This window comes from Syngnathus floridae, chromosome 1 (genome assembly GCF_059516105.1).
Source record: "Syngnathus floridae isolate MCC-2025c chromosome 1, RoL_Sflo_1.0, whole genome shotgun sequence".
NCBI lineage: Eukaryota > Metazoa > Chordata > Actinopteri > Syngnathiformes > Syngnathidae > Syngnathus > Syngnathus floridae.
In genome coordinates, this window is record NC_142413.1 from 7,105,030 (window position 1) to 7,122,014 (window position 16,985).

Sequence of the window (16,985 nt, forward strand, 5' to 3'; positions counted from 1 at the left end):
TTTTCGCACCTGTTAGTCAGTGAGCAGCCACAGGAAGTGCGGTGATGAAGACGCTAAAAATAACTTGTCATGCCCAAAACAATCACAGGCACTAATACATGCTCCCCAAAAAATGGACACCATTTATTTATCAAAGATGTTCATGTGCATGAAAAAACCTAAAACATGCACCACACCCCATTAAAAAAAAAAAAAAAATTAAGAAAATCCTAATTATATCAAAAAGCTCACACCCACCCCTAAAACTATATGAAAAACATCCAACTTAATGGATTGGAGGCAGGAAGGCAAAGTGGGTTAAAGCAGTTTATTGACTCGTCAAGTTTCTATTTGTCGCGTCTCTAAGAGGACAAAGGAGGGCAAACATACTTATCAAAATCAACCCATCAATCAATAAATTCATCATGAACATAACTGCTTTCTGCTCTCACCTCGTTAAGCTTAGTTCTAAAATACTGTGTCGACTGGGGAGCAATTTATCCAGATCATTAAAAAGAAACTCATCAAAGGGGACTAGTAGCTTAAAGGGACAAAAATATCAAATGGAGATCAAGTACAAGTGGAGTGACCTCGCATGGAGGCCAAACCAAAGCAAAATACACCAGAACACTTCTGGAAAGCCCTGGGAGCATTCATTCCAGATTCAGCACCATTTACTAGTACACTCTTTGTCCTTACTAGTGCTAATTCAGCACACTGGTGTGGTGGTACTGATTGTCTTCTTATGGTTTTTTTTTTTCCACTTTTGGTGTACTAGTTTGCAATCAACTAGTAACCTCTTTATCAAGGTTATCCAATAATTGCTCAGCTTTTTTTTTTTTGAGCATTTACTCCGTATCCTTGATGTCTAATGTCGGGTAATAATTTGTTCTCACTAATAAGACAACTTGTCGGACAAATATTAGTTCTAGTCAGGCTAAACTTGGTGACTAGCTGCAAAAGTTGCAACTAGTGCGCTGAATTGTCTTAAAGGCAAAGAGCTTATTCGTAAATGTGAAGAATATGGAATGAATGCTGCAATTTGTCTCACACACATACGCACATGTCCAGTTTCATATTTAACATTCCATAAATCAATTAATTAAATGATTGGGATGAAGCTTGGGGACTAACATGTAAATAAAGAGTGAGATACTAAAAATAAAATAAGATGAAATGAATAAAAGCATTATTGTTAATTCTTGAAGGTAACTTTCAACAAGGCCCTGATAGTATGCATCCAAACTTACTCGTAGCACCACTTCAAAGTAAATCGAGTGCATTTTTTTTTCAACTTACTGGGTTTTTTTTTTTAAACAAATTGTTTTTGAATGTGTGAAATGACTGGTGAACAAACTGTACATGACCAGAAAATTAAATACACAAAAAATGAGAACAATTTGCATACACGTTATAGAAATATCATGCTAGTGTTTCATCTTGGCAGTAAGTAAAAAATCCAACCCGAAAAAAAAAATTGAAATGCATAGCAGATTTGTTTTTTTTGTTGTTTTTGTTTTTTTAAAGATGCAGAGGTCTTAAAAGCAAGTTTCCAGTCGCAACAGAAAAATAAATATGTTTTTTTGTTTTTTGCTTTTGTCACATGATTGTGCATGTTTTCTTCCGAGCGACCCTGAGAGGTAATGGTTGTATGAGTCTTTTTGTTTTTATGGTTTCATTTTGAGATGACTAATGTTTAAAAGCAAGAAAAATATCTAAAAAGGGGGGAAAAAAAAAAAGCATCTGTACAGTGAGATACGGTCAGGTTGAGTGTGCCCCCTAAATGCCATGCAAATGCAAATATTAGTGTTCTTTTGGAAGAGTTATACACAAAAAATCTACATGCACATACATTTTTACAAAAATAAGTGTATAAAAATCGCTGTTACAAATCTGAAAAATGCATCCTCCAATGTAAAAAAAAAAAATACAAGTAGCATCTCTTTATTATTCTCCATCTATGTTGTATATTAAAGCTATAACCAAATATATATATATATTTATATTTCAAGTTAGTGAGGGTACATGACAAAATAGCAAAACCCTTCGTGTTTTTGTTGTTGTTGCTGCTGTTTAAAATTTCCTTCAAATTCTTTTGATAAATCTGCATAGTGTGTCATTGTTTATGTGCAACGTGTGCATCGCGTGTCGAAATGTTTCAAACCAAAAACAATAGTTGGGATGTATGGTACTGGTTGTACATAAGTGCTAATCGAAAAACAGAATTTACAACAAAATCAAAAATTAGGTAGCAACATTTGATAAGAAGCCAAATCCAATGGCAATTTAACATCAAATGCCCTAAAAAAAGTCAAAACAAATAACTTCATTTTATTAGTTCAACTGCACATTGCATTCTTTCCTCTTTTTTCACCCCTAATATAAATCATGTCTAAAGCGGGGTACACACATACTAATTTTTTTTTTATCATCGAGCCCCCATTCGGCCAGGGGAAAAAAAGATTCTTCCAACAATTGCCAGTCTCCTCCCTTCAGAGCAAATGTCTACCGCAGTACTAAGTGTGACCTGCGGGAAACAGAGGCCAAGTCGATAAAGAAATCCATAAGGCCCAAACGAAAAGATGACCACACGAGGATTTGCCATTGTAAATATTGATTACGTTTAACATTTACGATTGTCTAATTAGATCAGAGAAGAAAAACAATTATCGTATGGGTCCACCCAGCTATCGGCTGTCGTCCAGTTTTATTCTAATCGCCAATCCTGATGGTTTTCCAAGCAGTTAAGAAGTCTTAACACACCCCGTGCTGTTTAAACATGAATTCTTTTCACATCAAAAGTCAGCCGCTTTTGAGAAGTCTGTTAGTCGGGACTTTGCAGACTTTGATTGTAAAGGGGGGGTAGAAATGCGTCCTGATTATCGCTATGTGTGTACCCTACTCAACTACTTTACACACCGCATGGAGTTAAAACAAAAACAAAGAAAAAAAATGACATTGCCCAAAGAGCAATTAGTGTTGAATCAGCAAAAAAAAAAAAAGTTATGTATCGTCTTGTTTTAGCAATGATCATCGGCGTCCTCGTTTTGTACCGATCTGCAGGTGCTTCCAGGGAAAACTGGCCAATTCTTCACCACAACACGCACACTCAAGGTCACCATATGGAAGCCAATGAGGTACTGAAGCTTCGGGGTACCGTGTCTGCCTGTAAGATGCTTGCGCGAAACATCTTGACAACTCGCAGGCAGAATTGAGGAAGTCTTGAAAATGGCCGCAGCCAGGTTATGAAAAACGCCAAAATTGAGGAAGATGGGGAGGCGGAGCTAAAAATTGTATGCATAGTCGGTGGTTGCGTTGGCACGTGTCGAGACAAGAAGCCGGTCCGCGTGACTATGTGGCGGGACATTTTGTCCTTTTTGGGGTTGGCCACGTCAGGAGGGTGGAAAGGTGGCTTCTCTACTCCTGGTGAGAAACAACATGAGAAAAAAAAAAATGAGCGACAGAAGGATGAAATTGTCAGCGTTAGCTTTGACATTTGTGTTTTCTGGCAAGTCGGTATGGGAATGTGACTTTTTGAAGTAATGTTAACCATCAATGGCTCCATTTTTATACTTTTAAATATTTCTTTTTCATTCTCAGGAAAGGGGTGAGATTTATCCAAGAGGAGACGAGGAGCCGAAAGAAAACTGAGCAGTAAAACACCTTAACAAGCAGAGGAACAAGGCAAAAAAAGGGGTAATTAAAAACACAGGTAGAGTATTTACGTCTTGATAGAGACTTTTTTTTTTTTTTTTTTATCCAAGCACTAACAAGGCCTAATGGCAGCAAGCTCGTGAAGCACCAACAATGAACAAAAATACTGGCGATAACTTCTCAAATAGGAAACAAATAATATCTACGAGCAGACAGACAGAAAGAAAACAAAATGCTGTAGCAATGACCCAAATGGAGACTAAGGACAGCAAGATGGTGGAGCACCCAAAAAACTTGTCGGTTACAGGACAAGTTTAACCCGAGGAGAAAAAGGGCAGAAAGAAAATAAAGGTTGAAAGAAAAGGCTTTTATCCAAGTGGACACTAAGGAGAGGAAAAAAACGGAGCACCAACATATAAATAAGGAGCCAGAATACAACAAATATTGGCGTTTACTTCTTGCTATGGAGACCATTTGATCCTAGAGCACACTAAGGGCAGCAAGAAAACAACAGTGAACCTACTTGGCAAGCCTTTAGCTGGGCACCCAATGGTGGGCAGAGCCCTGAGTGGTGGCAGGCCCTGCATAGCCCTGCCCAGGGGGCAGGACTGGGTCAAAGTTGAAGTCGATACCGTCTCCATCCATGAGGTCACTGTTGATGATGTAATCCACATCACAGTCCAGATTCTCGGTGAACATGTCCACATCCAGGTCGGTGGGCAGCCGCTCTGGTGCCGCCTGGAAGCAAGGCGGCGCCCCAAATGGGCCCACACCCGGGAGGACGGTGTGCTGTGTGGTGGCATGCTGCACCTTCAGGCCGGGCATCTGCAGCGGGTCCTGGGACATACCGGAGAGAATCATGCCCAGGCTGAGGGGAGCGTGGTGCTGCTGGTGCTGCTGCTGCTGCTGGTGCTGGTGGTGCTGGTGGTGCAGGTGGTGCTGCTGCATGGGCGCCTGCAGGCTTCGAGGCCCGACTGCGTTCGCTTCCAGGCCTTTCCCCAGCAGCAGCTGGGTGGGTTTGGGTCTGATGCCCACCACCGGAGAGCCCAAGCTCATGAGGCCCGTCGAGGCAGGCACCAGGGTGTCCACCTGTGCCATGAGGACGTCGGTTGGAGGAGGGGAGTCGGAGGTGAGCAACGCCTCCAGGCTGGAGGGCACGTGGGTACCATAGTGGGGGGTGCCGTGAGAGGAGTTGAAGAGGGAGTTTCCAAAGCTAGGGGTGGCGTCCTTGCCGGCGGGTCCCACCGCCGCCTGGGGGGATGTCTGCGGCGCCTGCAGGTGATGAAAGGAGGGGAAGGAGGAGGAGCTGCGAGGCAGCAGGGTGGCTGCCGACGGCAGCGGAGTTGGTGGTGCTGCCGGGGCCGTGCTGGGACTGGCGCCACCCTGCTGGCCACTCATGAGGGTCAGCCCGTCAATCAGGTCCAGCTCCTCCATCAGGGTCTCGGCCAAGGTGGGCGTCAATGCGCTAGAACCGTAGCGGCCCAAGAGCCCATCCTCGGGAAGATTGTCTTCTTCCTCCTGGCCCGGCGCGATGGGTGACAGCCGCCCGCTCAGGGTGCTGGCGTTGGAGCTGGTGCGCGGACGGAAGGAGGTCCACATGTCGGCGTCGTCCAGGCTGCCGCGTGACGACGGGCTGCTGCTGCTCACGCCCCACTTGGAGAACTGCTGGGACGAGTTAGGGCTATCGGCACCGGCCCCAGCAGTCGCTGACGCGCCGTCGCCCTGCAGCGCTCCGCCGGCGCCGGCCCCTGCGACAACCTGCTTCTTGGTCTGCTTGGCACGCATGCGGCTCTTCAGCAGCTTGCTGCTGTTGTCCATGGAAGCGGCGCGGCGGCGGGGGGCTTTGCCAGTTTTGCCCCCTTCTGGGTTGAGCATCCACCAGGAGCTCTTGCCCGTCGATTCGTTGTGGACCCTCAGGAACTTGTTGTGCAGCGACAAATTGTGGCGGATGGAATTCTACGAGAAAAAAATTTTTTTTCAAGTAAGTAACTGTTCTCTGCTGTCAAAAAGGTACAAATCTAGATTTACATTTTATCAATGTAATTATCAACATAGACTAAGATCTAATTGCCTATAGATTTTGTCAAACTGAAGCTCCTCAACACTCTAGCACACAGATACCACTAGATGGCGTGAGAACATGACTTAACAGTTTGCCCTGAAAAGAAAAACAGTGAAAGGGGCAATTCTTTGGAAAAATAATTGATTATATGACATCAGCCTAAAAATAAATAAATTGTGACTTGGGTAATAACATATTGCTCCGAAAACAGAAGCACCTTTGGAGAAGCTGGCCTCAACCCAGCAGTTGAGCAGCTCTGTTATTTTCTAGCAAAGTGGTGTTATGACAACAGTGCCCAACGAGGGACTGACCTTCCACCCGGCCGAGCTGTTGCTGTCGCCCTTGTCTCGAAAGTAAGGCACCGTCTTGACCATCCATTCGTAGATCTGCGCCAGCGTCAGCCTTTTGTCGGGCGAGTTCTCGATGGCTTGGCTGATCAGGTCGGCGTAGCTCTGGTTGCCCCACGCGTTGCGCCTGGACGAACCCTTGCGGGGCGTCACGCCACTCACGTTGGGGTCAGTCGTTGCTGTTGCAGCCATGGCGGCGGCGGCCGCCGCCTTCTCCGGTTCGGACGCCGCCATCGCCTGCCGTGGATCTGGCTTGTCATCATCGGCGGGCGGCGTGCCGGCAGCGGACTCTGTGCCATCGGGGGCTTCCTGCTTTACGGCCGAGATGTCTGGCCGGGGCAGCGGCCACGTGCACGAGCGGGGCCGGCTCTGCGGCTCAAAATCCGGGTCAATGGGCGGCGCCGGCAACTCCTCCATGGTGATCCTCTCGTTCACCTCCACCACTTGGCTACTTCCGCTCCACTCCAAAACACCGGAACTACTTTCGAGCCTCCAAATGTTTTTATCCCAGGAAGGACAACAACAATAACAATACACTGGGAGTAAACACTGTGGGCCTAAAAAAAAAAAAAAAAAGACGTAATAATCTGGGCACACCAATAGCTCCAGTTAATCCTCAGATTGGAGATTAGGGAACCCAAATAATCTCCTTAATACTAACTATCATAAACCTTCTGATTTATATAGAAGGAGGGAACGGGAGCGCCTTTGTTTGAAATTACAATAGTAATTTTCCCTTGTAGATGAACAATCTACTAAAAAAAGGAAACGTGCGGAAAAAATGAAAAGTACTTTGTATCTAGTAGCACTACTTTTCGCAGTAGGGAGTTAAACAGTAAATGGATGAGTTTGTAAATAATGTGAAATGTTGCCACTTCAATTTGACCTTGACGGATTCTAAGTAGTATTACAAATTACTTAAAAAATGTGTTCCTATTTATTAAAATAAAAACTTTCCAGAAAACGACTCGTACTACTACTACACTGACAGTCCAGCCAGAGCCAAAATTAAATAACAATCACGTCACCAATGTATTTACTCGTGGTGTAAAAAAAATGTATAAAATGGTCGTCATTAATTTTGGGTGGAAGGAAAAAGGGGGAGATGAGTTTACTTACAAACTGTACGCGATTACAAGAATCCCATCTAAAGTGCAGTGTTTTTAGATGTGCACAATCCGCCACATGTCGCCATCTGCCATGTTTGTCCACTCGTGGCGCCGCACACGATGCCAGAGAGGCGGTTACAAAACGCCTCCGACTCCGCCGCCGAGGCCCCGGAGCACGTCGCGCCGGGCTTCTCCCCCACGATGTCTATGTCTAGACTCCCAACAAGTGGCCGAAAAGGCAATCCCTTTAGGCTGTGGCGTTGAGTCCCCCGGGGGTGAGGCTCCCAACTTTTGGGGAAAACAAGCCCGGGTAGCCCCCCGGTCACGTTAGCCGCTTAAGCTGCTGCTACTCCGGAGTTTGGAACGCGCCGAAAAGTCCGCCGAAAGCCGCCTAGAACTCGTTCAAAGTTGCCGTTTGGAGGCAGTGACGACTCATCTGGTTGTTGTGGTCGTCCCGGTGGACAAAAGGTGCTCCCCTCGGGTGTCTTGAATAGTTTGTTTGCGTTTGTTTTGTTTTGACTCGAGGCGAAGACTCCCTTCTGACGTCTGTTTACCACTGTCAAGTCAAACGGACTGCGCATGCGCACACGTGCATTCTGGGAAAGGTAGTCATTCCGCTGGGAAACGCGGGCGTAAACAAAAACTTGAACCTTTTATAGCGTCTTACGTAACCGTCCCAAGTTCCAGGTACATGCAGTCCTCGCGGGCCAATTAGGTATTAACCAGAGGTCTGTACCCAAAAATTGTACTAAAGTACATAAGAGTACTTTTACTTTAGAGTAAAACCAATCAAGATAAGAGTAAAGGGTAAAAGCACGCCTTCAAATAATTACTTCAGTATTCTGTGAAATAGATAATAATTAAGATACTGAAGCCATTACCAACTACTAACTTGTATATTTTGTCAGATTGTAGGTGAGAGGCCAAAGTGTGCTCCATGTCGGTTATTGTTTGACCTGGCTGGTAACAATGTGTTCTCTTCTGTTTTATTATTCTAATTACCAATTTCAAAACAGATAAACAGGAAGCATTGTAATAACATGTGTATGCCAAAGCAACATCATGATGGCCCATTAAATTCAAAACGTAAAGTTAATTTTAGTTCGTGTTTTCTTTCTCACTGAGCCCATGTGTGATGATTAACACAATTTCCTGCTTATACTCAAACATACAAAGTAGCGTGCTGTACATTTTGTGTAGTTTTGTTACTCATCTTTCGCTATTGACTGGATTAAGAAAACAGATACGTATTGCTTTCATAGGTTGCTGGATGACTTATTAAACTGGGAATCTGTGCGAGCGTTTCGCAAATATTTTTTGCGCAGTAGGATGAGATGCAAAGAGCGCACTTGCGCTTATATGTATGTATGTACTTATATCTCTTTTTTAACGTTTTGGGGTTTCTTTTAATTGTGCATGCCATTTTATGTTTATGTTTTATGCATGAAAGGCGCCTTATAAATAGAATGTATTATTATATATGATATTATAATATATAATATACATATATATTAATATATATATATATAATTTATATTTATGAGTAATTTTATGTCATTTTAGATTATGAATGACCAATCGTCGTGTATGAACGTCATTTCCCAGTGTGCCTTGCGGCTGTTTTGTGTGTTTACAATCAGCTGACATCCGGCGTCTTGCCGACCATTAGCCGACAAGCTCCACATTCAGCCTTCTCCATCTGCACTCGATAATTCGCCCCGTCAGAAAAGCGTCACTCGATGATTCTTCCACGCTGCTGAATGCGCATTTTGACCGCCGTCGTCAAATGCAGGTGAGCTCGACGTCAGGTAAATGGACGCCGTGGATTTGTGCACTTAGCCATTTAGCTTCCTAATAGCCAGCGGCGGCAGGTTTGGCGTAAGCTAATGCTACCATTAGCTGAACCCCCCTCCTTCCATCCCCGGAGTTCGATGGGCTCGATTTGGTCTGACACCCTGACGTATATTTGTCAAATGTGGGTAGAGCAAGTGCATGATATTACGAAGCCGTCGATCACACAATAGACGCCAAGCGGCTGTCGCCGTTGAGGAAGCTTGTTAAAATGTCGTTGTGCTGTTTGTTTCAGGGCTCTGGCCCCGTCTGCTGCAGCTGAAGCATACCCGTCCTGCCTCCACTCTGCTCCGGCTACACTGCCTTGTCTCTTCGCTGAGCCATGAGCACTCACCGGGACCTTGACATGGTCAGTCAGCCTCTGCAATGACTTATAAATCGCGCTTGCCTTGTGTCCAACGCTTCGCATATTTTATTATCATCATGACGTCACACGGTGAAAAAAGTCGAAGCGCTCTCAAATGGCTTCACAAGTAAACAAACCATTCTGTCATTTCACCGAGGCAAATTAGGGTATTTATCTGCCATCTGATTCTGAATTTGCATTACAAACTATGAATTTTATTTCCACCAATATATTCAATGTCCACTTTTCTGACACAATTGAGACAGCACTCCTGATCTTGTCAGGTTTCATGGTTTTTCTTAGATAGCGAGGAAGAAAAGACATTTACAAGTGCAGTGCCGACGTTCAAAATATGGGATTGATCCTCATCCATGTTTATGTGCGTATCTCTACTCATGCCCACATCACCCTCTGAAAATCAGACTGATTGATGATGATTGAAACATTTGACACTCAGTGTGATACAGGTTGAGCACTTTCCTGTGACAAATATTCATATTTGCCACATTTTTGGCGTTATAGTCGTGCTCTTCCATGATTATCTTGTCAGTTTGACTCGGTTTTTGACTTGTGTTGTTCGGTGGGTGGGTGGACGTGGGTCCGGGGTAACGGATTAACCAGTGTCCGTAAACACTTAGCCGAGACAGTGATTGCTGCCCCCGTGAGCGCCATCTGTCTAATCTCAGTTAAAACATTGCCCTACTTTCCTTTTAAGGATGGGACACCCCATTGATTGTAGCCTGGCATACGCTAAATCCATGCCCGCCGTGACCCCTGTGCCCTGATCGGCAACACGCACGGATATCAATGAAAATGATAGCGTGTGTCATTTGACAGGTTTTTCTCTCCCAGCATGTAGTCCGCCATTATAGCAGAGGTGGGAAACAACAACAAAAAAATATACGTTCAAAAAATATTTTTTTGTTATTAGTGTGCTTTAATTTGTAATGTGTGGGTAATAGAGAAAAAAAACAATTCATTTATTTTGATCTTCTCATGAAGGTCATTCTGTGCCGGGATTTTTTCTTTTTCTTTTTTTTTTTAAACGGTGCTCAAGGTACTGAACTAAATTGAGGTGAATGTTAGTATGTGTTCCCTGAAGCATTAGCAGGGTTGCTGGTGTTTTTGTTGTTTTTTGGGAAAATGTAAGGCTATCAAGACGGCTAAGCCTTTGAGAGCCCCGCATTATCAAGATAAATAAAAGGGTCATTTCTAACAGCGTTTGAAGGATTTGATATTGCGGGCCTTTGGATTGGAGAATCTCAAGGACAGTAGCGATGAACCGTGTTGCCACGGGAAACGGGGACAGATTGGCGGTTGTTTTCGTTTGGCTGGGGAGGGTGGGGGTTGAGAGGGACGGGAAGCTTGTTGAAATGACATGGGTATGTAACCCCACTGTAAGGTTATTGGGTTCAGAAGGAGGGGGGCGGGCAAGGGGGCTGTCGTATTAGTATACAGATCAGAGAGCGGGATTGCCCCGGCTTGACGTCACACCTCGTGGTAATTCCCTTTGTTCATCTCACTTCGCCTCTTTGTCGCAAAGCGCGAGGAATTTGACACAATGGGATGCTTTTCACATTGTTTCCGCACAACAAACGGAAAAGTCGGATTAAGCGTGGTTGATTGGTCATGTGACCTGTCAAATTTAGGAGCAGTTTCATCCGATACAAATGGGCTAAAAATGATATGATTAGCTTACACATTGCCTCCTCTCCAAATCACAGAACTTCACTTTGAGGAAATGAAAAGAAAACTGGCCAAGATTTGAACCCTGAAGCAGATGTTCTAATTGCCGAATCCACTGTGTTCCTCTCATTGATATGACCCTGGAGTCTTTTGGAATTCCCGCTGCATAGTTTAAAAGATTTTTGAAGCAGCAGTCCCCGTGCTATTTTTAGTTCTTTGTTCCAGCATGTTGCTTCGTGGTCACTCCCCACCCCTTCCCCTTCTTCAGGCCATGCAAATTTAATAACATGGCCCAGAGCTGTCTGGGACACCTGCGGTTAGCGCATTAGACAGACAGACTGACGCATGGGAGCAGGCCGCTCTTACGGCCCCGCCCCTCGTCTCCGCCGGCGTCTGGCCAACGGGAATGCCCGTCTCCTCGTGGCCCCCACCACGAGTCTCCTCGTGCCGGCCCAGGTTAGATGTGGAAGGCGGATTCCACGAGGGATGCACTCCCGGCCGGGAATGATGTGATGATGTTTTGTTGCCTCAGGTGAACCTCCGCCTCATCCTGGTCAGCGGGAAAACGCAGGACTTCACCTTCTCGCCAAACGACTCGGCCACGGACATTGCCAAGCACGTATTTGAAAACTGGCCCACGGGTGAGCAGCGTTTGCACTCGACGGGTTTGTAAAGAGTGCGGCACAAAAGGGAATGACTGCCGCTAACCTGCGCCGAAGTTTGAAAGTCAAGTCAATCAACCATGACCGGTGAACTTAATTTGACCTTGTCTAAAGGTCACTCTTGAGTGTTTTAGTAACTTTTGTACTACTTTCTGTTGGCGAAAAACTAAATGAAGGCAGCCAATTTGGGCTGGCTGTGCCAGAACTGCTGCTGGCACGGATTGACAACAATGCTTAACAACATTCCTAATTTCATAAATCGATGAAGCGGGCAAGCGGTCTTGGTGGCCAAAGAGCAACAGTACATCAGTTGGGCAATCAAAGCAGCTGCTTAAAAAAAACAAATGTCCGACCAGCACTTAAGTGAACCGTTTTTTTTTTTTTTAAACTGTATTTATGTGGTTTACAATGCGTCCAATATTATTCCGAATATTTGAGCTAGGTGACCAGACTTTAGCTGACGAGTTGACTTTCTCTTTGCTTGTGTTTGCCAACCAGGATGGGAGGAGGAGCGGGTGAGCAGCCCCAGCATCCTGCGCCTTATCTTCCAGGGACGCTTCCTTCATGGCAACGTCACCCTCGGAGGTCCGAGCCGCTCCTTGAACTCAAATGAAAAGAAATGTGTCGCTTTCTTATCATTCGCTGAAAGATTACAAAATCAACATGTGTCTCTTTCAGCGCTGAAGTTGCCCCCGGGCCGGACCACCGTCATGCACCTGGTTGCCAGGGAGACGCTTCCGGAGCCCAACTCTCATGGTGAGCGCATAAAGTAGAGCAGTGCGCTACGCCTGCATGACTCCACGCTGGGCTTAATTGCCAGGCTACACACTGTCGTCAAGCACCTTCTCGCCGATGCTCTCATTTCCTTATTTGCACCCTCCCGGGTCCGCTTATCCTGGCTTCAACTTGATCTCATCACACCAGAGACGCCGTTAAGCAAATGACTTGAGGAAATGTAAACTAGAGCTGAAAATCAAAACACACAAAAGATTTCGTAATTGCAGTTTGCAGCATTTCTTTGATTGGCTATGGGGAAAATGGCAGCTCGCGCAACACAACGTCGCCATTCCTGAATTGTTATCATCATCCCCAATCTTACTTCTTGTTGTCTCTGCTTTCTTTTTAGGTCAAAGAAACAGAGAAAAAACCACAGAGAGCAATTGCTGTCTCCTCTTGTAAGGAAACCACCCTTCCCCTACACCCTCATATAAATGCATATATATCACACACACACGTCGTCCTCTTGCCGGTCGCCCGTCAGCGGTTGACTAAATTCACTGGAAATCTAGTTGATGTTTTTGTTTCGTCCTGTCAACGGCTTGTTTTCGGGGTTTTTTTTGTGCCAACTTATCCACGCAAAACACTTAAGTCCAAACATTTCAACATATCTTCAACATTTGTGCCCTCACTGAACTGCTGGACACACACACACAAACACACACACCTGAATAGATTCCGTGGACGGATACTTGGCTCTGACTGAACGCTGTTAACCCCTTAATGCACTTAACCAGTTTAATGGCAAGTGTGTGCTGTTCTTCATCCTCCTTCTTCTTCTCCACGGATGTTATTTTATCTCCTTCAGAGGAGCAAACGGAACTTGTGCCATCTTCTTCATCCCACGTTTCTGCCTCAGCACCGGTGGCATCTGTGCTGTTCAGACCAGCGGGAATAGGGCGCATGTAGGGGTTTGGGGGGGTGTAGACTTTTAAGAAAGGGAAAGTGTCGGCTTTAAAAGGGAACACGCTGTGGTCAAGGTCACAGCAGGCCAGTCCAGTTGAAGATGAAGGCGAAATTTATTTGGAGGGGAGGGCGTCTTGTTGGTTGTGGATTTGCCCTCCTGTTTCTTTGAATGCTGTCTCTACTTCTCGTTTGCCTTTTATTGTGGAATCCAGTAATATCATTAATATTGAAATTTAAATATATCGATTTTTATCTCGTGTATAGGTATTTGTGTGCGAGTGTGCGTGCGCGCGTGTATGATCGGTGCTTGATAAACACATTAAAAAAAAAAGAAACGAAAAAGCTCGTCGCCAAGGGAGCGGCGACAAGCTTTGCTTACAGGTGGGAAAACGTTGAGCTTTTATTCCTTTTCGAGTGTGCTTTGCGTTGTGATCTTTTTGTCTCATCTGTGTCACTGCTATGAACTTTAGTCCGTAAGAATCCATGTGCAAACTAACATGCAAAGTGGGCTGTCTCGGCGCTTGTATGATAAAGTGATCAATCTTGAATAGCGCAAGTGCTCCCCCACTTTTTACTCTGGAGAAAAGCTTGAACGGCTGCCTAATAGCTAGCTCTCCTCACGTCATCTGTTTTATACACGATGTACTTTAATAGGCTGTCTTTGAAATGGTTGACTTTTGGTGTTCTAAGTATTATAATGACCTCTGGATTTAATGGCATATTGTATAGAAGTGTGAATATTAATAATGATAATGAATTCTGTCTTAAATAAATTCCTCTCACACCTGCTGCAAATGGTTTCATTTGGTGTCAGAACCTTCAGTTTTGTGTCATTTGTAGGAAGACGTGGAATAAAACAAAACGATACAAATTTGGTTCCATAGTCAGCAAACTTATTTTATTGTATTTGATGTTACATCAACCTGTCAAGTGACGACAGCTGTAATGTAGCAGTTACACGTAAACGTTCATTAATATGCACAGACTTTGTACAGTGTGATGCACGTAAATTACACGATTAATAGGTTCAAAACGGCTGCAGCAGTCATACTAATTTTTGAAATTATATTGAGGCGAATCGAGACATTATTGCCAGCGTTTTCCTCACACACCATTTAAAAGGAGACATTTAACAGCAAAAAAAACTTTTGTTCACATTCCCAAAACATACATTAGTTTCATTGAACTGGATGGATGTAACTTTCTTATAGTCCTCAAGGGGGCAGTGGTTCTCCGTCATGCAGACGACGGAGAAAGCAGCACATTGCACTTCAGCACGTCATCATTCAAAGTCTCACACTTAATTTTGTACGCTCAAACCATTTTTAGCTGTTTTACACCCCCCCCCCCCCCCCCCCCCATTTGAACACTGCACTGAACCGATGAAAAAAGAAACGTCAAGTTGCTCCCATGTTAAATTCCTCCCCGTCTCGAGTTACGACTGTTATTGTAAGGCGAGTTGCGCAGTTTTGTGTTTCGCGACTGCAGATTCGTCACAGCGACTTGGAACGTCCCTGATTCCAAAACTGTTCAAATTCTCAATAAAAACACTGAACGAAACGTCTCGTTTGCATTTCTGACTGGCTGCAAAAAAATAGCAAACACTAAAATAAAAAAATGGAAAAGTCATCAACGGGATTTGAATCCGTAACGCAAAGAAATAAGAGTCGTTTAAAAAATATTTCTGACACGTAACTGGTCCGTGGTGCAAAAAAGGTTGGGGACCACTGATTTGCTTGTGAGCTGCTCCATGAACATCTATGCAATGTGAGCGAAGTTTCCATAGTGTAGTGGTTAGCTCACTGTTCTCTCACTCGAGCGATTTGGGTTCAAATCACAATGAGACTTAAAACATTTTAACCTAGAAAAATTTGCAACAGTTAAGCGTGTGCTGCCTCAGATAACCATTATAAATTTCACCCAACGTGAATGACGTTTCAATAGTGTAGTGGTGAGTGCTCCGGACTCTTACCCCAGTGACCTGGGTTCAAATCCCAATGAGACCTAAAATATTTTGCCGTAGAAAAATTTGCAACACAGTTGCTCGTGTGCTGCCGCATATAACCGTTATAACTATTTGCTTGTGAGCTGCTCCATAAAACCATATATATTCCATGCAATGTGAGCGAGGGAAATTTATTCAACAAAATCCAACACCAAGAACAGACATGAACGAGCAATGATATTTACCGAATAAAGTGGCCTGTTATTAGGTACACTTGAAAATGGTGGTGTACCTAATGGAGTGTCCGTGTGATTCCCTCGTTAAGTGCACCTGCGTGAAAAGTTTTAGCTCCTGTAGAACGTGAAAATGACCAAAAACTTTTCACGCAGGTGCACTTAACGAGGGACTCTAGAATGCACATCATTAGTACAAATCAGTGCAGACGACCATCAGCTACCAGGTCGAAATCGCCGACTGGATAATGACGCGGGCTCTTGCTCGGTAAAAACTTGGTTCGATCCCAGGTCTGAGAATAAATGAGATGTGCTATTAACCTTTATTTTTGTATTTTGTTTTAAAAAAAAATTATCTCGTAGGGTTAGAGCTAGGGTTAGAGCTAGGGTTGGGTTAGAGTTAGGGTTAGGGTTAAAGTTAGGGGTTAGGGTTAGAGATAGGGTTAGGGTTAGAGCTAGGGTTAAAGTTAGGGGTAGGGTTAGGATTAGGGTTAGAGCTAGGGTTAGGGTTTGAGCTAGGGTTAGGGTTTGAGCTAGGGTTAGGGTTAGAGCTAGGGTTAGAGCTAGGGTTAGACCTAAGGTTAGGGTTAGAGCTACGGTTAGGGTTAGGGTTTGAGCTAAGGGTTAGGGTTAGAGCTAGGGTTAGGGTTAGAGCTAGGTTTAGGGTTAGAGGTAAGGTTAGGGTTTGAGCTAGGGTTAGAGGTAGGGTTAGTGTTAGGGTTAGGCGTTAGGGTTAGAGGTAGGGTTTGGGTTAAAGCTACGGTTAGAGTTAGGGTTAGTACTAGGGTTAGAGCTGGGGTTAGACCTAGGGTTAGAGCTAGGGTTAGGGTTTGAGCTAGGGTTAGAGATAGGGTTAGAGCTAGGGTTAGAGCTAGGGTTAGGGTTTGAGCTAGGGTGAGGGTTAGAGCTAGGGTTGAAGCTAGGGTTAGGGTTAGAGTGTGGGTTAGGGTTAGAGCTAGGGTTAGGGTTTGAGCTAGGGTTAGGGTTAGATCTTGGGTTAGAGCTAGGGGTTAGGGTTAGAGCTATGGCTAGGGCTAGGGTTAGGGTTTGAGCTAGGGTTAGGGTTAGCGCTTGGGTTAGAGCTAGGGGTTAGGGTTAGAGATAGGGGTTAGGGTTAGAGCTAGGGTTAGGGGTTAGGGTTAGAGCTAGGGTTAGGGTTAGAGCTAGGGTTAGGGGTTAGAGTTAGGGTTAGGGTTAAAGTTAGGTGTTAGGGTTAGAGATAGGGTTAGGGTTAGAGCTAGGGTTAAAGTTAGGGGTAGGGTTAGGATTAGGGTTAGAGCTAGGGTTAGGGTTGGAGGTTAGGGTTAGAGCCAGGGTTAGAGCTAAGGTTAGAGTTAGGGTTAGGGTTAGGGTTAGACCTAGCTCTAACCATAACCCCTAACCCTAGCTCTAACCCTAACCGTAGCTCTAACCCAAGCGCTAACCCTA

At 44.7% G+C, this 16,985-nt stretch overlaps 2 protein-coding genes across 3 annotated transcripts; one reads left to right on the forward strand and one right to left on the reverse strand.

Annotated features, from left to right (window-relative positions):
- Window positions 1-293: 293 nt before the first annotated feature.
- Window positions 294-7,738, reverse strand: foxo4 (forkhead box O4). Its single transcript, XM_088369760.1, has 4 exons — window positions 7,162-7,738; window positions 6,007-6,599; window positions 4,157-5,589; window positions 294-3,402 (listed from the first exon to the last, which is right to left on the reverse strand). The coding sequence occupies exons 2-3, from the start codon at window positions 6,457-6,459 to the stop codon at window positions 4,168-4,170; spliced, it is 1,875 nt and encodes a 624-aa protein (XP_088225886.1). The 5' UTR covers window positions 6,460-6,599; window positions 7,162-7,738; the 3' UTR covers window positions 294-3,402; window positions 4,157-4,167.
- A 1,053-nt stretch (window positions 7,739-8,791) lies between these two features.
- On the forward strand, window positions 8,792-14,168 carry ubl3b (ubiquitin-like 3b). 2 transcript variants are annotated; one of them, XM_088369790.1, is made up of 6 exons: window positions 8,792-8,959; window positions 9,238-9,351; window positions 11,567-11,675; window positions 12,195-12,281; window positions 12,375-12,452; window positions 12,823-14,168. In XM_088369790.1, exons 2-6 carry the CDS (start codon window positions 9,325-9,327, stop codon window positions 12,873-12,875), a joined length of 354 nt encoding a protein of 117 aa, XP_088225916.1. In that variant the 5' UTR covers window positions 8,792-8,959; window positions 9,238-9,324; the 3' UTR covers window positions 12,876-14,168. The 2 variants fall into 2 exon arrangements, with proteins under 2 accessions (XP_088225916.1, XP_088225906.1); XM_088369780.1 differs by having other exon boundaries at window positions 8,792-8,943.
- Window positions 14,169-16,985: the final 2,817 nt, after the last annotated feature.